The 23,518-nt window shown below is 49.5% G+C and overlaps 1 protein-coding gene across 1 annotated transcript; it reads right to left on the reverse strand.

Moving 5' to 3' along the window:
• Positions 1 to 91: 91 nt before the first annotated feature.
• DELE1 (DAP3 binding cell death enhancer 1) lies at positions 92 to 18,656 on the reverse strand (the record flags this gene model as incomplete). The annotated part of the gene is made up of 12 exons (XM_083871470.1): positions 92 to 2,111; positions 2,980 to 3,136; positions 6,469 to 6,561; positions 7,413 to 7,571; positions 8,396 to 8,538; positions 9,253 to 9,346; positions 11,072 to 11,127; positions 17,445 to 17,588; positions 17,894 to 18,014; positions 18,122 to 18,218; positions 18,303 to 18,485; positions 18,535 to 18,656. 12 exons carry the CDS (start codon positions 18,654 to 18,656, stop codon positions 1,855 to 1,857), a joined length of 1,626 nt encoding a protein of 541 aa, XP_083727596.1. The 3' UTR covers positions 92 to 1,854.
• Between the last annotated feature and the right edge of the window lie 4,862 nt (positions 18,657 to 23,518).

Below are 23,518 nucleotides of genomic sequence, written 5' to 3' on the forward strand. Positions count from 1 at the left end.
TAGAGTAAATGAGAAAGTTACCCCTTTCTGTTGCTCTTGGGACTAAATGACAAGAGTAATAGAGTAAGATTTCTCCAGGTGGAGTTTTTAATATCCACAATGTTCTGTTTTATTTCATATCTCCAAAATGCTTGTACAGATGAGCCCATGTCTGCCATCCATCCATGGATGGGTTTGGCCTGGCCTGCTCGTGCTGCTGCTCTACTAACACAAATCTCTTGCTGGTTTGTTTTGCAAACAAAACAGGTTCTTGCACCAAAACAATGTCAGAGAGCTAGATTCTAACTGAGATGCAGCTGTGCAAACCGTGAGGGAGGCATTTGTGACTGAGCCCTGTGGGATTCCTCTGCACCTTGGGAGCACAGGCAGAGGGACAAACACCCAGCACAACCTCACATCTCCCTCTGCAGAGTTGCTTTGATGTCCCTGTTAGAGGACAACTCTTACACAAAAATACCTTGTAACAGGCAGGTTTAAAAGGAGACAAATTCCTCCCTCCTGGTTCCATTTCCTGATTCTGCAAACTGCTTTCAAGCCCCCCCAGCCCCTCTCCCATCCTGACCAATGCGTAAGCATGCCTCTGGATTATCCCAGCATAGGAAATCCACCCCAGGAATTTCCTGTTCCTTGTATCCTGCTTGATAAAGGAAATGGTCTAAGAAAGTTTGGTCTGAGCAGAAGGAGAGAGCAGACCAGAAGAACAATCAGATGTGTTGATGGCTGGCTGTGCCCCTCCCTTGCTGCATGGAGAAGTTCAGGATGGGGCCATTGCCTTTGTTTTGCAGAGCCTGATCTACACAGAGCACCAGGGCCACAGGAAGCTGGGCAGTTTGCACCGATGCCCTTGAACCAGTTTAAACTGGTGTGAACAAATGCCTTTTTCCGGATTCAGCTGCCCCAGTGGAAGAAATTATCACACCAGCTGCCTGCTGCTGCTGCCTGCCAGTGGTGCCTTCCCGCTGGGAGCATCCCTTATCCACTCTGCTGCAAATGAGCTGGCGTGCTCAGCAAGCAGGGACACGATGGGTTTGGAAGCAAACCTTGCTCATTGTGTCTCAGAGAGGTGTGCCCATGGGAGCAGCTCCCTGCCAGGGCTGCAGGAGTAAGAGGGGGGACAGAAGGACACTGACACGATGCAGGATGACTGGGGACAGCTGTCACCTCACTGCTACAGGTGGATCTGTCACAGTCCATAAAAAACTCTGCCCTAATGATAAGAATTCACGCTCTTGCTTGCCCAGGTTTGAAAGCAGATTAAACTGCCATAATGGCAACACAGAGCCAGCCTACACTGTGCTGGTACCAGGAGCACTGTGGGGACTTGCCTTGGAGAGAGAGAGAATTGCCTCAGAGGGTGTGGGCCAGGACAATCCCAGGGTTGTTGCCAATGTCCCCATATGGTGGCACGTAAACCCCCCTGGGGGACCATGAGCAAAACATGCAGAGCTGCTGGAATTAGAACCCCAGATCATACCACTGTGGTGCAGAACCACAGAATGGTTTGGGCTGGAAGGACCTTAAAGCTCATCTTGCTCCACCCCCTGCCATGGCAGGGACACCTTCCACTATCCCAGATTGCTCCAAGCTCTGCCCAGCCTGGCCTTGGACACTGCCAGGGATCCAGGGGCAGCCACAGCTTGCTCTAATACTGAAATGCAGGTCCAGAAGCAACATCCCTGTGTGGAAGGTAGAGGACTTGGTGGTGTAGGAGACATCACAAGGTTTATTTTCAAACCCCAGGTATTTAAAAATGCCTCCTGTTCCATGAACAGCTTTCTCTTTCCATTCATTGACAGCCTGGTTCCAGCCAACCCAAGGGCTGCCTCTGCCTGCTTGTGTGACTTACTGCCTGCTCTACTGCCAGCACTGCTGGGGCTCCCAGCCCTGCAGCTCCAGTGGCACTGCCCTGGCTCCCAAGGCACGTCTCCATCCTGCACTGCTGAGCAGCATCACGTGCAGCCTGCCTGTGCTCCAGGAGTGGGGCAGGGTCAGGCCACACTGCCCTGGCTGGCTGCTCTGGAGACCTGCAGACACAGGCTCAATAGTCCAGAAATTGGGGCTGGAGGAGGAGGCTCTTAATCTTGAAGGGAATGGATGCTCTGTGTGCACATCTGAAAGTACAGAAAAACAAGGTTTTAGTGACACTGGCAAAGGCTGAACTTGATCATACAACCACAGAATCACAGAATACTCTGAGCTGGAAAGGACCCCTAAGGATCATTCAGTCCAGCTCCCGGCCCTGCAGACACCCCAACAATCCCACCCCATGCCTGAGAGTGTTGTCTAAATGCTTCTTGAAGTCAAGACAGGTTTGGTGCTGTACCCACTCCCCTGAGGAGCTTGCTCCACTGCTCAACCACTCTCTGGGTGAAAAACCTTTTCCTGGCATCCAACCTGAACCTCTCCTGACACAGCTCCAGCCATTCCCTCATGTCCCATCCCTGGTCACAGGGAGCAGATACTGGAGCTGGCCCCTTAGGAGGATACTGAAAACCACCATGAGCTCTGCCCTCAGTCTCCTCTCCTCCAGCTGAACAAACCAAGTGCCCTCAGCTGCTCCTCACAAGGCTTCCCCCCCAGCCCCTGTCCCAGCCTCATGGCCTCCTTTGGACACCCTCTAATGTTTTAATGTCATTTTTATACTGTGGCGTCCCAAACTGCTTGCAGGACTGGAGGGGAGGCTGCCCCAGTGCAGAGTAGAGCAGGACAGTCCCCTCCTGGCCCAGCTGGGCCTGGTGTCCCTCAGGACAGAGTTGGTCTTTCCAATAGAAATGATTCTGTGACACATCATACTATGGGAACAGATTCTCCAGCTGGACTGAAAGAACTGAGAAGGAGAAGTGGTGCCTTCCCTTCAGCACAAATAACTCCTTTGTGCTGTGGCCCTGTGTGACCCCTCCTGTGGCAATTCAGGCCCCCTTGTCCCGGGGTCAGGTTCCCAGGCAGTTCCCAGCCCTGGAGCCCTGCTGGCCCTGGTACCTTGCAGCTCCTGCTCCCAATCCTGCAGCCTCTCCCGGGCCTGTGTGTTCCCAGCGGCTGCCGACTGCCGGTAGTGCCTCAGTGCTTCCGCCAGGTTCTGCTGCACTCCCAGGCCCTGCTCATAGCAAACACCCACGTGGTACCTGCTCTGGGCATCCTGGCACAGCAAACAGCACAGGAAAGGAAACAGAGAGTCTTTAGCACCTTCTTCAGAGTCTACTGCTCTATCTTTGGTCATCTTCTTAAGTTTAGCTGCTCCATTCCTCAGTCTGTATCTTCAGTAATTTAGTCCCCTGAAGAGAAGTAGAATCTCTGTCTCTGCTCCTTCCTATCCCTTTCCAATTAAATTCACTGATATCCCTTCAACACCCAGGGCTGTGGCAGGGGAACAAAGGAGCAGCTGGCTCTGCAGAGCATCCCAGTTGTCTCAGAGGTCAGAGGTGAGGTGCCTTGGGCAGCCCCGACTGCGCCACATCCTGGTCCCACCCAAACTCTGAGCACACCCTGAGACTGCTCTAAGAGAGTTCAAGCCCAAGTATTGTAAAAACATCACAAATGGCACAAAAGTACTTACTGCCAAGGGCTCGGAAATTCCCCTTTAACACAAGAGTGCAGCACTCTCCTGCTCAGCCCCACCTCATTCTAGTCCAGAAGAAATCTCAGGCAGCAGAAATGAAGTAAATGAAGCAAATATGCCCTAGAGAAAAAGCACCTGAACCACTCAGACATATGTAACTGCTGGGAATGAACTGGAAAGCAAAGGTTGGCACTGCAGTGAAGCCAAATCCAAACCCATGACATGTTTATGTATCAGTTGTGCACTTCATCTTTGAGATGCAATGAGAGGCAAAGAGTCTCAGAGAGCAGGAAAGCAGGATGACACTCCTGAAGACATTACAAAGACTGCATAGACTTGTGGTCACACAGACCTTTCCAGCAACAAAACCAGCAGCACTACCTGAAGAGTATGACTGCCAGAAACATGATCTAAGCAAGGCTTAAAAAAAAAAAAAAGAAAAAGAAAAAAGAAAAGAAAAGAAAAAAGAAATAAAAGGAAAAAAAAAAAAAAGAAGGAAGGGAAAAAAAAAAACCCAAGTAAGTAGCAAGTTTTAATAAAGCCAGGAGAAAAGACCATATTGCAAGTGTTGCTGTCTGGGATGTAGCTGGTAGAGGCAAGTGAAGAACTCAGTGAGTGGGTGCTTTGCAAAATGTTACAAGTCTCGGTTTATGACAGCAATAAACTCCTTTAGAGATGAGATAAACACATTGAAGGATTGGCACTTCAGCTGTGACAAGAGATAGAGTTCAATCAGGAGAACTGCACCACCATCTCTAACAGGATGAACACCTCAGAGCCCAGACTGCAGCAAGGGGAGATCCCCAAATTAGCATGGCAGAGGTGACTGAAACACCCTCGGAAATCTGGAGGTCAGGCTCAGTTCTGCAACACAACTCTTTAATGGGGTTTATATTCTGTGGCTGCTTGTAGGAAATCGGGGAGGATAAAAAGTGGGAAACAAAGTAGAACATGGTTCTCGTGTTGGAAAAACACTTGTCAGAGTTCCCAGCTCTGCTCTAGCAGAGAGAACAACCAGAGAAATGCTGAATCTGTGACTTTTTGTGCTGTTTTCCGTTTTTCTGGATTTGTACTAAACAGTGCTGTCCTTGCTTCATCTATACCCAGCCTTCTTTCAGCCAACTAAACACAAATTCCAACTCCAGGGTAATGGGAAGTGAACCTTCCATGGAGCCCTTCTCCAGGAAAATGGGTACATCTCAGGGAGCCCACAATCAGCCTGCCCTCAAGGCTGAGGCTCTGCAGCATCCACAGCATCCACTGAGCAGCAGAGATGGGGAAGGATGCTTGAGGTCTGAGAACTCTGACCAAAACATGCCAGGGGTGCACCTGAGGACCTGCAGCTATCTGACAGATTTTGTATTATTAAGGCATTGCCAGTAAATGCCAATCATCTACTTAATGGGCTAACTCAATGGGATACCGTTCAGCATAAACCTGACTCCAGGCTGGAAAGAAGGAGCCAAGGACGAAGCTTAGGAGAGATCTTTAGCAGAATTAGAGCTAAATACTATGTATTGTGATGTCTGAGCTGCTGTGGCAAGTCAGGCCTTGCTCCACAAGACTGAGAGTGTCTCCATGCTGGAAAGAGGGTGAAAACCCAAGTGGCAAAGTTTACAATGATGTTATGCCATTCAAAATGGTCAAACTTACTATAAAGAATTAATTAAAGAAGATTTCACACAACTAAGGAGCGGGCAACACAATCACAAAGGATTGGATTTGTCAAATGCAAAGTAGTGCTGATAGCAAGAAATTTGGGTATCACACTGTGATAGTTCCCTGAGACCATCTCATCACTGCTCAGTGCCAGGCAAAGGGCAAGCAGGGCCAGGAATTATTGGAAGGGAATGCAGAACAAAGCAGAGGAGCTCATTATGTGAGATCCATGGCATACCTCCATCCTGAGTCCACTTTTAGTCCAAACACCTTAAAATGGTCAAAGGAGAATTAGAAAAATAGACAGGAGACTGACAGGAGAAGTAGAACAGCTTAACTACACAGAGACACAAACTAAACCAGCACTCTGCAGCCTGCAAAAGAAATGACTCAGAGAGGACTCACTAAAGGGCACCACAACCACAACTATTAGCCAGCAGAACAGGCAATAGCTGTTCATTATTTTCCATTGCACAAAAGCTGTGGGAACTGAAGTTAAAATGAACAAGTTCTTCAGGAAAAAACCCAACAAAAACAACTCTGGCCATTACAATGCAGCTGAAAACAAGGGGACAATGGAAAGAAACAGAACTGTGGGATGCAGAAACCTGGCTGCAAGACATGGGATCCACACTTCTGGTCCTCTAAATGCTCGTGGGGGTTCAAGAGAGTGCTGTGCCCACACTGTGGCACTGCCCTTCAAGAAAGAGAAGCCTGGGGGCCACTTGGGGAAGTGCAAGCCAGAAGATTCTTGGGGATCTGACATGACCTGTGAAGAAAAACAGCAACAATGGGGGAAGGCTGAATGGAGATTCAAATGCTTAAATATATTAAAGGTGCCTGAATTAAAAAATAAATCCAGAAATTTATAGTCTTTCCATCCTCTCTATAAAAGGAGAGAAACAATGGGCCAATTTTGAAGAACAGATTCAAGATAAACACAATGAAGTTCTCCAAGTGATGCAGTAGTGACAGATTTTGACTGAAGAGGGTGTAGATGCTCCATAATGGGAAACCTTACAATCCTGGAAGCTGGATACAGCCACTGGTGCTGCAGAACTCCTCCAGCCCAACAGGCTCTGTAGGGTCTGTGCCCAAGGCCAAGCTCCTCTCCAAGAGGCACCAAGGATCTACTCTGTCCCTTCACACTGAGCAGTAAAATCCTGACACAGGCTCCCATTTCCAAGAAAGCATGAAATCCTCCACCTGCAGATCCCAAGCCGAGGACAATCCTTGGCACAAGGACTACTTACCCCACTGTTTGCTGCCTGCAGCAGGTACTTCAGACCTCTCTTCTCCTGGGGCTGCAGCCCCCTCATGTAGAACACTCCAAGATAAGCCTGTGCCTGCAACAAAACCACGTGATCCAGATCAGCCAGGATTTTAATTATTTGGGTTTTTTACTGATTTTTCAAGCTGCTCAAATGCTGGGGTTACTGTGGCAGTGTGGTAAGGAGCCTGCCTGTGCAGGGCTCTTGGGAGAGGCAGGGCTGCCCTAAGAAAAACCAGCATGACACAGTAAACACAAAGAAATCCCATTTGAGACCCAGAGTATCATTTCAAACTCCCTGTGGGGGCCAGAGCCAGGGAATGGCTCCCACTCATGTCCTGTCCCCAAGACCCAGCAGATACACCCCCTGGCCAGTGAGCTCCAGCAGGCACTGCCAGCCTGGCATTCCCAGTACAAGTTGGCCCATGCCTAAATGCATTTCCTGGAGTGGGAAAGGAGGGCAGGAGACACAGATCTGCACAGATGAGTCATCTCAGAAAGCCACAGATACAAAATGAAGATCTGTTCTTGCTTCAAGCACTGCAAGTTCCTCCAGTACAGCGACCTGTACTCTTGGAATTGAGAGGGAATGAAAACTGAGCTATGTTTTCAAGCACAGGTCAGTTCTCCCAAGCCAAAGGTTTAATGTAAGAGCCCCATTAACAAGGGACAACCAACGCTGGCTCTGTCTGCAAGCAGGGCTGTCTCCCAGACACTGTCAGGAATATAAACACAGAGATTCAGAGAATGCTTTGGGTCAGGAGGGACATTAAAGATCCTCTAGTTCCACTCCCCTGCTGTGAGCAGGGGTAAATCCATTGGAGGGCTTTTCCTTCCAGTGTCACAGATGCTGCTTTCTAGGATGTGGCTCCAGCCCTGCAGTCAGGGCTCTGTGCTGGCTCCCTCCTCTGCCCTGTGGACACCAACCTCTGTGATCCCAGCCCCTGCTGCTCGTTCCAGGAGTGCCACAGCCTTGTGCTGCCTGTCCCAGCAGCTGCCAGGGCTGTGCTGGAGCAGGTACCTGGCGTAGCGGTACTGGGCCATGGGGTGATGGCTGCTGGCTGCCTGGCAGTAATAAAAACCTGCCTGAGAGAGAGAAATCCAGGTCATGCATGCCCTCACCATGACATGGCTCCCTTCAACCTTAACATCTCTGTCTAGACCCATCACAAGCTGCATCCCTCCCCAGAGCCCTCCCACACCAGAACATCAGCTGGGTCAGGTGAGACAGTGGACTGTGACTGCCCCAGAACCACCCTGCCTGCTCCACTCCAACTCCCTGAGCTGAGGGGGTGGCACTGGGCCAACCATGACTCAAACCAAGCTGCCTTTGCAGCTCTTCCCAGCTCCAGCAGTTGCTGGCCAGCTTGCACTAGGTGGCAGGCTGCAGTTACAGGAGCCAAGCTGGAGATCTGAGAAGCCCTGGGATGTGCGGTGGTGTCTTAAATACAGCAACATGACAGGTTTCTCCTTGGAACCCCACTGGGTGCTGGTAGCACAGCCTGTGCACCTGGAGAATCCTCAGAAGCTGTGGGAAAGGGATCTCAGAGCACCTCTCTGAGGGGACTGCTGACACTGAAAGCAGCTCTGCAAAGCTACAATTTTTGTTATTTCCAGCATTTTCTACTGAGTCTTCAGAGCCTGGGAACTGCCCAGGCTCCCCAGGGAATGAGGGAGGCTGCCAGAGCTCTCCTGCAGGGTTTGGACACTGCTCCAGGGATGCCCAGGGTGGGATTGTTGGCCTGGCTGGGCAGGGCCAGGAGCTGCATCAATGATCCCTGTGGCTTCCCTCCAGCTCAGGGTATTCCATGACTTTCCCACCCATGTAAAAGGAGCAAAGCTCCAAGCACCCAGCACAGATCCCTCTCCTGCTGAGCACTGCCCACATCCATCCCCCTGGCCCCGGATACCTTTTCCAAGTCCTTTTCTGTGCCCCTGCCGTGCTCGTAGCACAGCCCCACGTTGAACTGGGCTTTGCTGTAGCCCCGATCCGCTGCCAGTTTGAAGCAGGTGAAGGCGGCTCGGCAGTGCCCCACCCTCATGCTCTCGATGCCTGAGGAAAACACAGCCTAAAGCCACGGAAAACAGGGAAAAGCACAGGGCCACAACCCAGCCTCCAACGCAGCAACCTCCCCCACAGCCACTGGGCCTTCTTTGGCTCATGCCAAGTGCTCTGGGCCACTTCCAGCTGGCTCACCAACCCTCACTCCACAGTTTCCACAAGAAAAATGGCAACACTGCATTTTAGGGATTTTTCTGGGCTCGTGGCAGAGAGGGATCACAGGCTAACACAACGTATGGCTCACACAGAAACAACTTGCTTTTCAGTGTTGCAACTAGTGGTGTATATAGGGCAGGGACTTTTCTTAGCTCATTGCATCTTCCTTCTGCTTTTCTTAGAGTTGCAATCCTGCAATTGCTTTTTCAGCTTGCCAGGAAAACTGTGAGCTCAGACAATAAAAGAAGGATACAAGGATATGACATCTTGTGTTGCAAAAAAGATAGAGACGGCTTAATTTCCAACTACAGATGTCAGGACAACAGTGCAGGCTTCAAGAAAGCCTGGACTGAAATATGCTGAGATAAATCAGGTGGCACGATGGGACAAAGGGCAATAAATCTCTCCCAGCAGTTAAAATTGCTGAAAGGAGGCTCCAGCTTGGGTATTTGCCATCCCCGCCTTCTCACAAGACCTGCAACCATTTGGAGGTCCTCCAAAATGAGAAACCTGTGGTTTAAGGGCAAAACAAAACCAACTTCACATTACCAAGGATATTCAATGCAATGGAAATATCAATTCGGAAAATCTGCTGCAATTGGAAAGCTGCTTCCTCTAAATGCCCTCGCTGAGCTGGGTCACCCTGAGGAGTCAGAGAAAAAAGCTATTAAAGACAGCTAAATCATATCAACCCTAGAAGAGATTCTTGCTTGGAAACCAAGCAATGAGACCTGTTTGTGTGGTAGTTCAGTGATCAGGAGGGTGAGGTCATGTATCCACACAAAAACCTCCCTGTCCTACACAGCCACCTCGCTGGGAAGCTGTATGGACACTGCTCCCCTGCCCTCTGGCCAGGGGGCTTGGGGCAGCCTCTCAGGCATCAGCAGACCTTCCAGAATTCAGCAAATACCTCACCCTACTCAGAGCAGTCTGCAGCTCCTCCCAAGGGGCACCACAGGGACGGCTCCGAGCTCTGCTCCCTGGGACAGGGACAGCATCCAAGGAATGGCTGCAGCTGGGCCAGCAGGCTCAGGCTGGATTTTGGGAGAAGTTTCTTCCTCGAGATGGTGCTGGGGCACTGAACAGGCTCCCCAAGGCTGCCAGAGCTCCAGGAACAGCATGTGGACACCGCTCCCAGGGGTGCACAGGGGGGATTGCTGGGGTATCTGTGCAGGGCTGGGAGCTGGACTCATGATCCTCATGGATCCCTCCCAAATGAGGATATTCCATGATTCTAAGATAACTCTCCCCTCCAAAAATAACATTACTCCTTGTTGTCTCTCCCACATCGTGCCCAGAGCAGAGTCCCTGCCAAAACATCCTCACACCTTTGCACGTGCTTTACTCAATTCCAGCTGGACTGAGCACTGCCCAGGGCTGCTGAAACCCTGCAGGGCACAGCCAAATCCTCTCCTCCTGGGCCATGAACAGCCCAGCCCAGCTCCACCCCCGAGTGCCACCGAGTGGCAGCAGAGCTCAGTGCACACGGGGAATTGGGACAATGCCCCTTGGACCCACAGCTCCACTGCTGAGCTCGGGGCTACTCCCAAGAGGCCAAGACAGGTCCAATGCTCCTCTGTGAGCTGCTTCATGACTCAGCTCCAGGATCTTCCTCCAGCCCTGCACAAGTGGCACCTCCCAGGATGGAGAGATCCACGCTCACCCCTCCAGCAGAGCAAGCAAATTCCTCCTTGGTGCCTTTCGCAGGAACTCACCCTGTTAAAAACTGAATTTACCTCACTCTGCTAAAAACTGAATTTATCTCCACTCTACTCACAGTGTCCTTGAGCGATTGCTCAGCCCAGTGATTTTTTTAAAAAAGGGAATTATCTGCATCTAAGATGTGAATTGCAAAAAATTGGCAGGTTTAATCACAAGAAGAACAATAATATAATTTATGGCCTTGTGACTCTCGAGCTGATGCACTCTCTTCAAGCCCCAAGTGCTTCCCTCTTTACCAGACAAGAGCCAGCCCTGATTTGCAGCATTTGGAGTGACACCACCTTCCCTAGTCATGGGTTGTCTGGTAAACACCAAAATAGCAACAGCATGTAATCACCTAGTGAAAGATCGCATCAAAATGCAAATACACAGGAACACGCTGGTGCTGCTGAATTTATTTTTTTGTTTGGTTGCTTGGCTTGGTGTTTTTCCCTATTTTGTGTCAGTGCTTCCTGCCAGCAGCCCTGTTATACCTCAAAGGATGGATATGGCAGTTTTTAAATCCTGGAATTTTCTGGCTAAAGCAGAGGTCAGTATATCCCATCTCCCTTTCTTTTCCCCAGTCTTGTGTGTGAGTGTTGCTCAGGCTGTGCCTGGGGTAGCTCTGGGAAGGTGCAGACAGAGGGGGTGGAAAATGACACCTTACCTTTGCACTGTGGAGAACTGGCCCCACCCTGAAGCTCACAGGGATTTGGAACTCCCCTGCATTAAAAAAAAATTAAGAAAAAAGCAAAGTTTAGCAGTGCTGTATCTTTGCCTCTTCTCATCCTCTCTATTCTATAGCTCCTTCCTAAAGATCTGATCTCCCACTCAGTCAGGGACATCAGGAACAGAAGGAATCCCACCCAATCTGACCTTTGGAGCAAAGGCAAGCACTGGAATCCAGCCCTGTGGCTGCAGCTCCTTCAGAAAGGCCCCTGGTTTTGATCTGAAGACACACAAAGTAGAGAATCTCCTGCTTCTCCTAAATGTTCCAGTAACTTGTAATCACTGCTTTAAACCTCTGTGCTTCATTTCAAATTAAAGTGCTTCTACTCTGGGTTTCTGCTCCCAGGCACTGGTTCTTCTAGGTTTTTTCTTCTTTACTAAAAAGCCAATTCCTCCTTTTGAAAGTCCTGACACGACTAATCAGCCCCTCTTGATTCCTGTCTGTGACTCTAAAAAGACTGCACCATTCATGTCTTTCAACTGCAGCACTTTTCTGCCAGCCTTGGTTAATTTTATGACATTTTGCTACTATTCCTGAATTTCCAACAGGGTTGCTGAGGTGCAGCCCCTCTCAGCAGTGTCACAGGAGGGGTGACATTGCCTCCTCGTGCCCAGTTTGCCTTGATCAGAAGTGCTGCAGCTCCCAGCTTGCCCAGGGCATCACATCCAGCCTCAGCTGAGCTGCTACCTCCCCAACTCCTTCTCCAGGTAATTCCTCTGCAGGGTGCAGCCCTGCTTCTGCCAAGGGATGATCAGCCCTCTCAGGTACACTGGGACAGCCACATGTTCAGCTCTTTGTGACCAGTTTCAATCAGAATTATCTGACAGAAAATCTCCAGCCTGAGCTAAGCCACCTTGCTGAGAGCAGGATTGTGCTGGCAGTGGTTACAGTGGCATTTACTCTTGCCACTGTAACAGGACAATGACCTCCACAAGGAGGACAGACAGCCTGAGGCCAAGGATTTTTAACCTGAATCACTACAAGCAGCTGGATCCCACTGGACATTTAACTCCAGGTGCTGGAGGCAGGATCACTTTGAGCCAGAGCTGTGCCCTCCCTGTGTCTCCTTCTCAAGCTGTGTGATAGCCAACACAAGTGAAAAAATGTCCTTTTAGGGCCTGATTCCTCAATTCCTGGCACAGTTTGGCTCCAGGAGCAGCAGCACTGAGGTATGCAGCAGGCAGGAGTGCTCCTTGCAGTGCCTGCACTGTGCCACAGTGTGCAGGAGCCCTGACCTGTGTGCCAGCTGCAGCCTCATTATCCGCAGACAAACAATTCCCCCCGGCTGTATTCAAATGTGTCTTATCTGGACAGGCCCCACTCACCCAACAAGCAAGATCACTGTGGCAGACATGATTCCTATGCATCATTCCACCAAAAGTAGTATAATCTGTGAATTTATTAGCTGTGCTTTCTGTTTCTTTGCAGAGCAGGCATCAAATTATCTGATATTTCTCACTGTAAGGCTCTATCGTGTATCTCCCTTGTGATGTAATTTGGGTTTTTGCCACACAAACAACTGCAAATCCCATGGAAAAAAATGGTGTGTATTAAGAATTCTCCCACTACTTGTTTAAACAGCATTAGTACATCCACACTTGCAAGAAACTGTACATTTTGCACAGATGTCTACTCCTAAATCAGAAACTCCCCGTTTACCGTGAAAATGTTGTAATTTGGAGAAACCACTGAACTGTGAAAAATAAACAGCCACTAATTCTGAATTCTGTCAGCCTGGAGAAGCCCCATGTGCCCCTCTACCACTGGAAAGCCCTTCTCACTCAAATCTCCCCAGATCAGGGTTACCAATCCCAGAGAACATCTGGAAAAAAGCACAGGGACCAACTGGTCCTGACACCCAGTCCCAGCTCCTGAAGGATCAGAGAGTCCCAGAATGGTCTGGGTTGGAAGGGAACTTAAAGTTCCACCCAGTGCTTATACCCCTGCTATAGGCAGGGACACGTTCCACTGTCCCAGGCTGCTCCAAACCCCATCCAGCCTGGCCTTGGACACTGCCAGGAATCCAGGGGCAGCCACAGCTTCTCTGGGAGACCTGAATTCCCTCAGAATGACCTCTGAGGCTGGGCAAGCTAAATTATTATTCAGGTTATCTTTAAAAGATAGGAATATCACAGCTGGAATTTTCGGTACAACTTTATTTCTACTTCTTCAAACCCAGGCTATGATGCAACATGATTGCCCATCCTTTTTTTCCATGCAGTCTTGCAGCTTTCAGTGTTCTGGATGCCTAACACTTACATCTTCAGCAGTTAATAAATATTTTTGTCCCTCTTCACTGTTCATCCTGGACTAATCAAGTGTTGCTCACAGCTAGCTCCAAATGAGGAATTAATAATCTTCTCCTAGACAGCCTAGATTGCTCATCCCAAAACATCCACAAGAACTAAGTCACAACAAGAGCTGGCCAAAATCCAGCATTTCTGCCTCATGGAAAATTTCACTGTTTCCAATTGGTTTCATTGTGCTTTGAAATGAAAACACACTTTTGCAATGTCTGTAATCTCAGAATTGAAATAACGAATTTTACAGTTCTGCCAGGGGTAAAATACAACTCCCCAGGGCATCATTCAGCTGCTGTAACACTGAGACTGGCTGTAATCACCTGCTTGCTCACTCTGTGCCTTTAACTTCCATCAGAAAGCCTCTGAGTGAGGCAGGAATTGTATGGAAAAAAATAAGATGTGAACACAGAGCTGAGGACTTGCTGGTAGCAATACCCAGAATGCTACTTAAACCAAGTTTTAGGTTAATTTCCTGAAGTTTTCTTTTTAAACAAAGGAATAGATTTTGCTCCTATTGTGCTCCAATAAAATTGGAAGGGCTCTTGTGGAAAGGTGAGATGTTGGGATCCATCCCACAGATCTTTGTTACAACAACAGCAGATTGTCACTGCACATGGAGGAAACCAACACCAACAAGTATGGAAATGAACCAAAACACCCAGGGAAAGGGGAAGGACATGGAATTCTCTCCACAAGATCTCTTGCCATTGCTGGCAGTAGCTAACTGGAGCAGGGAGGGTACATTCTGCTGCACTGTGAGCTCTGTTCTCTCATGGCAAGCCTTTGCTACCAGATTCCCCTGCATCATCTGCCAGCCGTCTGTCCTTCCCTTCCTTCTGCTCTCCCCAGCTTCCTGCTGCATCCTCATTTTGCCAGCCTCACTCTCTTTCAGTAGCTAAACACCAGGGAAAAAAAATCCTGTACCTCAGGCAGGTTTTTCTGTAGAAAGCAAAATGTAGTGAAAGAAAGGGATCATCAAGCTTCACTTTCCACGGAAAGATTCCCAGGACTTCTCACATGACAAAACCCTGCATTTTTTCAGGCTCTTCAGTGCAAATTACCAAATCTCTTCCCCCTGACTTTTCTCCATAAATTCCCACAAAATGGATGCACAACATAATATGGAATGTAACCCGAGGACTTATGTATGGAGCAAAATCAAATTATTTCTGACATATATTATCTCTGACAAGTGACAGTTGGAGATGCTTGGGCAGAAAGGGTGAGGAGCAGGGATTATAAAGTCATGCTCTCCCTGGCAGAACTTTCCAGCAATCAGCTGTTCTCTGATCTGAGCAGGAGGCTTGACTGGACCAATTAAGTCTCATTTCAATGTGTAATTTCACCTAATTACTTCTTGGAACCCACTTGTACTTCTGGCCCTTAGCAGCGAGTTCCACAATTTACCTGGGCACTGGCCAAACACAAAATGCCTTTTGCTTTTTTCCAAACTTGCTACCTGACCCTTCTGTGCTGCTTTTTAACATCAGGATTATGAAAAAGACTGTCCCTATTCTCCTTCTCCCAACACTTTTAGTTTCACACAGCACCAGCACATTCTCTGCCACTTCTTTTTTTTTTAAGCTAAAGAATCAGTCTGTGTTTGGATGTAATTGTCTCCCTGTAATCTTTTCTCTGCAGATTTGTCCCTGTTTTTCAGGCACTGTCTTCTCCTTAAGTGTTCAAGATGTGGCTGCATCCCAGACTCACACGAACCCACAGCACTGCCTTATCCTCAGCTCCTTCCTTCACCATAATTAACATTTAATTGGCCTCACTGCTGCCGAGCACTGACTTAACCTTATCAAAAACACATCCATAGTGACTTTAAATGTTCCCACTGCAAGACAACTATTAATTTGACACTCCTCACTCTGCCTGTGTATTTGCAGCCACACTCCCCTGTGCATGCTCATTTAACCCACCTGGGGGTTACCCTGGCTTTGGTTCTCATGCAATCTCTGCCTGTGACTTTCAGATTTGACTGTCCTGAAGAATTTTGTACCATTTGCTGCTTCTGCTGCCTCATTTGTCACCTCTTGTTTCCAAATCACTGCTGACTGCTGAACAGAACAGGTTTAACAAAGGACAGGGGAATCCTACAGTAATGGCTCTCCACTGTGAAAACTTTCTTTAAGGAGACCAGCCAAGAGTAACCCCTCCATGTTCCCCCACATCAGCTTTAATTCTTTAGATAGCTTTGGTTTAGGTCCTGTCTGGATGATTTTCAGAAAGCTAAAAGCTGGATTATCTTGCTCCACATGCCTGTTGACTTCTCCAAAGAAGTCTTAATAGATTTACAACTCTCTCAAGTCTCTGCAAGGGAGCAAGCTGGCCTGAGAAATGGCTTCCTAAATCCTTCCAAGACCTTTGATACAGCCCACTCATCCCAGCATCTGACACCTCTATCCTGTAACAGAGTTTCTATCAAATTAGAATCACCTTTTTTGCAGTTCTGTGCCTCAAGCCAACACCCACCCACTCTTTTTTAAAAGCCAAGCTGTACAATCTGTCAGTGCTCATTCCCCTGGTCACAGAGCAGGTTTGAGCAGGGGATTACGGATCATCTTTGGAGGCTCAGTGATTTCCCAGCTTCTGAAGAACATCTGAACAAAGACCACGTGGCCTTAGTGACTTGTCACTGTTCAATTTATCAGTTTGCCCAAAAGCTCTTCCTGTTGACTCTCAGCAGGAGCTGTTTGTCAGACACACATTCACTCCAGGATGTCCAGCTGTGCCAACTGCAGACATTGCTTTCTCCACTTCTTCCCACCATTCCTCCCAGAGGACCATGTCCAGTCACCTGCCAGTGCTGGAGTGCTTCTTAATATGCTCCAGGCTAAAGCAGATGGGTTAAACAGTCTAATTGGCAGTTTAGGTAAATTAACCTGGCTGTTTTCCTGGAGTTAATTAGGAGACATGGAAACAAAGTGCTTCATTTGCCAACTGATGGGAATGGTAACCTCTGGCAGAAGAAGGTTTGATAAGCAGTGATGGGCAGTAGCTGAAATCAGCACAGAAGGAAGCCAAAATTCTGAAAGAAAGCAAAAAATGGGCAACAGCTCTGACCTTTTCTGCAGCACCTTCATTATTTAATTCTTCCCTGAGAGGGTGCTGAGGCCCTGGCACAGAGAAGCTGTGGCTGCCCCTGGACCCCTGGAAGTGCCCAAGGCCAGGTTGGACAGGGCTTGGAGCAAGTCTGGGATAGTGGGAGGTGCCCCTGCCCATGGCAAGGAATAAGAAGAGCTCTCTCTCATCCCAAACCAGTCTGTGGTCCTGTGATTTAGCCAACATCTGTGGCTGGTTTCCTGATGTGCCTCTTCTACACCACTACTGAATGTTGTCCCCTTGACACCTGCTCCAGCAGGCTTCCTGCTTCCAACAACTTTCCTGAGGCTATTATTAATGTTTCTATATCTAGTGAACTGTAGGCCTCATCTGATCTTCCTTGGTGTGACTTTAAACTTCCTACGTAGGACATGCTTTCCTGAGCAAGACTTCAATTTTGTTGGAGTCTATCTTTCTATTTTTATAAAACTCATTTTAATAATGTCTTTGATACCTCCTTCCACTGTCTTATCTATGGCAGAAGAGCTCAGAAATGCACCCTCATCTTGCAGGAAGAGAGTAATTCCTTCAGTTTCACACCATGAACACCAGTCTCCCAGATCAGTGGTGCAGCATCCTCCTGAATCCTTCTGGCTGCAAACATCTGTCCACAATAAAAGAACAGGACTGGATGCTGCAATCAGTCTGCTAAGGCAGAGCAGTGTTGGGAAAGCTGTTGTCACCTGCAGTTACAGCACAGCCTCGTCTCTGCCTTCAGGAGGCTTCTTTCTCCTGTCTCTGGACTCTGATTCATCTCTCTGAAATTGTGCCTTTCCACTCTCACCTGCCTCCTCAAGTGTCAATAAATGGCTACACGCTCCTCGGCCCTCAGCTTGCCTTGGGGGAACTCCCAGGTTCTTCTGCCACAAGTACCCTGCCCTGCAGCACACGGCACATACCTGCTTCTGCCCAGGGCTGGCTCTCTCCTTGCCCCGAGGGGATGCCTGAGGAGGAATTCTCTGCTACAGCCTCTGGACTTGCTTTCTGCAGGATCTGGGACCGCAGCTGCTCACCAGGACAGCTGGTTGAGGCTTCGGTCACCACTGTAATACAGAGCACAAAGACTGTGTCTGCTCAAGGCAACAACACCGGTCTGTGCATGTACTGAATGTCCTCTGACCACACAGACAATCAGGAGGGGAAAGTTCGTGCAGCAGAATCCAGAACAGAAAACAAAGGTAAGGACACACAGAATGGGACTGAACCAAATCGTTAAGAAGCAGAGATTCTCCCGACACTCTCCCCAGGGCCCGAGAGCGGCTGTCAGCCTCTCCCAGCTCTCTTCCAGCCTCATCAGGAATCCCACCCGGCAGCCCCCCGCCGCCCTCCCCGGGCCATAGCCGCTGACCTGCGGGCTGGGAGGGCAGCGAGGAACGCCAGGGAAACCTTCGTTCTGTCTGGGCGTCCGGCAGCGACCTGAGCCCCGCGATGTGTCGGAGCAGCTGCAGCAGCAGCGCGCCCACAGCTCCCTGCGGAGAGCGGGCACAGTCAGGGCACCAGCCCCGCTCCCACCCGGCCCCTTCTCCCCGGCTCTGCTCGGGGATGCCCCCGAGCCGTCCCCGGCGCTGCTCCTCACCCAGGTGACGGCCTCCCGCACGGAGTAGCGGGGCACCAGGCCGGGCAGCGCCTGCCGCCGTCCTCCTCGCTCCGGCCCATCCTGACACGAGGGCGCCCTGCAACGACCGCACACACACGGGCACCGTGAGGCCGGGCCGCGCCGCCGGCCCCGGGGCGGGGGACGCCCGAGCCGCACTCACCGCTCCGGACTGTGGCCGCGGCCGCCGCCCAGCCCGGGGGCACAGGCGGGGCGGGCGGGGGTGGGCGCGCAGCGGCCCCGGCCGAGCAACAGCAGCCGCCACATCCCGCCCGCCCCGCCGCCAACGCGCGGGCCATAGAGACGGGCGGGCGGCCGGGGACGGCGGGGGCACGGCGGGCCGGGGCTGCGGGCACAGCGGGCACACAGGGGACAGCGGGGACCAGGGCGGCTACAGGCGGCGCGGGCGGAGCGGCAGCACGGCCACGGAGCGGGGAAACAGCGGCACGGTCGGCACGGAGCGAGGATAGAGCGGCAGCAGCACCATAGAGCGCGGGTAGAGCGGCCCCGCCGCCATGGAGCGCGCACAGAGCGCCGCCCGCCCGGGAGGTCCCGTGTGCGCGTCCCGGGCTGCAAAACGTGGAATGTGTAAAACATTTCTGAAGAAAGGCTGGTCACTGGTGTTTGGGCTCTGTCTGCTCTCCAGCCTAATCAACAAGGAGGGTGATTTTACCCGTGAAACAGCAGCTCACAAGCTCTATGTGATGTCCAGGTGTTCTAAAGACCGATTACTTGTTGGTAGAGTCACCTTGCTAATGACGCTGATATTTCAAGAGTCAGAAATAGTTAACAATTTGTTCAGAGTGTAACAGGGAATGAGAAGGGGGTTATGAAACATTCTGCCTTATTGTTGAGGAATGTGGAATAAATTAAAATTAAGGAAGGATGTTCTTTGGTGCTTGATGTTTGTATGCTTTCAAGCCACATCAACAAGAAAGGATATTTAATCCCTGGAACAAATAGCACCTAACAAGCTCCAAGTGATGTCCAAGTGTTAGAAGGACACATGACCTAGAACCGCCTTGCTAAGGTTTAGGGCTGGACATGTTTCAGTGACCTCAGACCCGGGGAGGTTGAGAAAGCTTAGGAAGAAGGATGGTGGACATAAACACAGAATTTATAGAGCATGAGGACATTTGGCAGAACCCACAAGGTAAGGAAGAAACTGATAAAGCCAACTCAGGAACTGGGCTGAGATCAGCTCCGATTGGGTGGAAGGTAATTCCAGCAGGGGCAGGTCACAACCACTGACCCATGGCCCAAGAAACCACTGACCCAAAAGAAGAGAAAGACTGAGCGTGAGACTAATTAGCATGAGAAGCGAGAGACTCATTAACCAATAGAAGATAGAACACTAATTAGCAGGAGAACTAGATGACATGTAGCCAGTGAACACTGATGCCTTTGTTTGCTAAAATGTAAACTGTAAAGAGATCAAATACCTCGACTCCGTCTGGATCAGCCTTTTGCACACCGGGGAAAGAATGTGTTTTGGGATAGCAGGGAGAGTCCCTGGGGATCTGCTGTTGTTTGGGGTGCGGGGATAACTCCTCCTTGGAAAACATGGATAGGGACACACCCCAGCCTTGTCATACCCAGGTTGTTCCTGTGGCTTTGGGGTGTCTGTGAGTGCTCCCTGACCCCTGGGGGTGGCGAAGTATAGGAACCATGTTAATAGTGGGGAGTGCTGAAGGGTTCCTGTTCTTGCATTATAAACGGGATAAAGTGCCTTTTCCTTACCCAGAGCTGCACCCAACAGAGACCATTCCCTACCAGCCTGGGAACAAAACAGCTTCATGTCCTTCTTGCCCTGGGTTTCCATCAGGAGTAGGAATATTGCCCTGTTCACTCCAGCTGAACATTCTCGTTTATTTCTTTGTTCCATAGGCACAGGCTTTTGGTCATTCCAGCAGTTGTCTCTCTGGAATGTGGTGTTTTCTGTGCTGGTAATTCCTGTTATGAGCTCAGAATTGTTGTTCAGTATTAGCTGTGGTTTATGCTTGAATAGTCTCAGGTTTAATTCCAACTGTGGAAGATCCATAATTGCTCTCCTTCATCAGCCTAAACACTTGCTTTAAACGACCAAATTTCTCTTGGTGTTCCACAGTGCTTTTTTTTTTTTTTTTTTTTTTTTTTTTTTTTTTTTTTTTTTTTTTTGGTAGTGTCATATGGGACACAAATCCTTTGTCCTTTTCACCCCAGATTTGGCTTAATAGTGTAATTACAAAGTCATTTAGTTGCCTGTTTCACTAAATGTGTCTGTAATTGTCTCATGTTAGTAGACTGGTGTTTGCTAAGCTACTACAGTTTGTTTGGGGATGAAAATTACATGCAAAATAGAAATATCAGCATCTCCACTCTATAATCTTGCCTTAATTTTCTCTCTCATCAGGTTGATACCACTAATTAATGCTCCAAAAACTGAACCTACATTTGTTGGTATTGGTTCATCCATGATCTCCTCAGCTGATCACTGAATTTTTAATGCTTTGATCTTGGTTTCCTTTCAAGTCTCCAGGGGTGATCCCAGGTGAGGGATACTCTCTTCTTTTCTGTGACTGGCAAGGCACGAGCAGAGCTGGTCTGTTTGGATTCCTGTTGTGAGGATTCCCCAGGAGCTGCAGGGTTCATGGTGCAGTTGTGTGTTTGTGTCTGTGACACTGGAGAAGGAAAATCACCAGATGAAGGTGAGGGGATGCTGAGAGATAAGGAAGCAGCTCTGCAGGGAAGGACCAAGTGGCCCAGGAGGCCAGTGGGATCCTGGAGTGCTTTTTCAGCATGTCAGGGAGGGGATTCTGCCCCTGCGCCCAGCCCTGGGGGCATCTCTGGGTGCTGTGTACAGCTCTGGATCCTCAGCACAGCAGGGACAGGAGCTCCTGGAGCTGAGGGAGGGCCTGGAGCATCTCCGTGCCCAGGAGAGGCTGAGGGAGCTGGGGCTGCTCAGCCTGGAGAGGAGCCCCGGCTGAGAGGGGCCCTCAGCCCTGGGTGTCCCCGTGTGTCCCTGGGTGTCCCTGTGTGTCCCCAGGTGTCCTTGTGTGTCCCCAGGTGTCCCTGAGTGTCCCCAGGTGTCCCTGTGTGCAGGGAGGGCAGAGCAGGCCAGGCTCTGCTCCAGGCCCAGCAATGGCCCCAGAGCCACGGGCAGGGACTGAGCCCAGGAACTGCCTCTGCACAGGAGGCACAACTTGTGCCCTGGGCAGTGCCCAGCCCTGAGCAGATTGTGCAGAGAGGCTGTGGAGTGTCCTTCCCTGGGGATATTGCAGATATTCCTGTGCCCTGAGCTCTGGGATGGCCCTGCTGGAGCAGGGAGGTGGCACCAGGTGAGCCCCTGTGGGCCCTTCAGCCTGACTCAGTCTGAGATTCTATGAAGGGACCTGTCCAGAGCAAATAAAGCTGAGCTGGCAAAGCTCAGAGTTGGGGGCTGCTGTGCAGGAACGTGGCTGAAGGGGAAAATGTTGAAGAGAGAGTGGCTCAGGCTGAGGCAGGAGAATGTTCAGATTGTTCCACCTGAGGTTCTGCTGCTGGGGTTGCCCAGCTCAGCCAGTTTGTGTCCTTGCAGCTTGAAGGCAGAGTGGAAAGGACATTGAGGAGGAGGAGGTGACCAGCCCTGGGGAGTTGCTGCAGGTGCAGTGTCTTGCTGCAGCTTTTCTGCCTGCTGGTTCTTGTGTGCACCCAGGGGCGGTGGGGGAAGTGGCCAATGTCATTGCAGGGCCCCTTTGCAAGGTCACAGCAATCAGGAGAGGATTCTGCTGACAGAGAGAGGACAAACATTATGCACTCAGTGAAGAATTCTTCCCTGGGAGGGGAGTGAGGCCCTGGAGAAGCTCTGGCTGCCTCTGGAAGTGTCCAAGGTCAGGTTGGAGCAGCCTGGGACAGTGGAAGGTGTCCCTGCCCATGGCAGGGGATGGGACTGGATGAGCTTTAAGGTCCTTCCAACTGAACCCATTCTGAGATTTTAAGAGAAGGGTAAGAAGAAGGATTGGAGAATTTCGAAACATTTGATTTAACCAGACTCTTGGGAAGGTGATGGGGAGCTTTCTCCTGGAAACTGTTTTAAACAAGATGATGGTTGGGAACAGCCAGGATGGATTTAAGGACAATTATGCCAAAGAACCTGATTGCCTCTGCGATGAGACTGGCTCAGAGGCATGGGGAGAGCAGTGGGTGTTGTTTACTGGACTCTGCCACAAAGGTTCCCACGGTGTCATTTTACCGGTCTGGTGGGTGAGGTGTGGATTGAGTAAATGGGCTGTAAATTGGATGGAAACCAGCCTGGATTGCTGGGCTCAGCTGCTGGTCAGCAGTGGATTATCAGCACACAGAGTTTACCAGAAGGGGCTGAGAAGACTCTGCTTGTTATCATGATAATTTTAGGAAAACAAATACTTTGCTCCTGAGGGAAAGAAATACTGTGCTCCTTAAGAAATATATTTATTTTGGTTGGAAGAGGGAACCTGGCTGGTTGTGGAAAGCAAGCTAAAAATAGACATGGAAGTTCTAGAGGGTTATACACATTGTGAGCTCTTTTAAAAACCTTTGCAGTTAAAATCACTCTTTCAGTCACTGGTTTGGACACTCATTAATGCCCATTCCCCCTCAAACTGCAGAAAAAATGAATGTATTTCCAAGATTTTGATCATTTTTTGAGGCACATTTGGCACTGGAATTTCATTCCCTGGAGCTGGTTCATCTTGTCTTATAGTGACCTCCTGATAACTTAAGGTTTCATCTGCATTTTTATTTTTCTGCATCTTGAGCAAAGTAACTTAGTGGAGCATGTAAGCTTTGATAGATAATAGTTGTTTTTTAATCTAAACCCCGAAATTTATGGCCAAAAATCTCACCATCTCCCTTTGACCAAATATACTTCAAATAGTGTAATTACAGGGGATATCTCGTTTCACAGCTCACAGACAAAGCAAATGTGTTTGTTTTACTTTATTAGATTTCATATAATATGTTCATACAAACCCAGATGTGCATATACACACTCTGTCAATACTGCCAACTGCAATTTATTAAGTTTTATAAATTTTTTCCACTAGGTCACTGTGTTGTTAAACAGAGAGTGAAGGCAGGATCAATGCTAAAGATGGGAAGGCAAAATTTCTCGGTAAACAATCTCCGCTTTCTTTTAATACGTTTATAAGGGATATTTTTGAGGAAATCTAATTAATCACATGCCTGAGACCTCTCTTAAAGCAGTTGTACAATGAGAAAAGAGATGCGAATAAGAAAACAAAAGTATGTGGGCTATAGCTGTGGCTTGTGCTGCTGCTTCCCTGTTCCCTGAGTGCTGCAAAGCCCCTCAGTCAGTCACTGAAATCCAGAGCTGGAACTGGGAGCAGCTTTGGGGATAGATCTCGTTGTGATGAACTCGGA

This window comes from Zosterops lateralis (assembly GCF_965231275.1).
Source record: "Zosterops lateralis genome assembly, chromosome: 14".
Lineage (NCBI taxonomy): Eukaryota > Metazoa > Chordata > Aves > Passeriformes > Zosteropidae > Zosterops > Zosterops lateralis.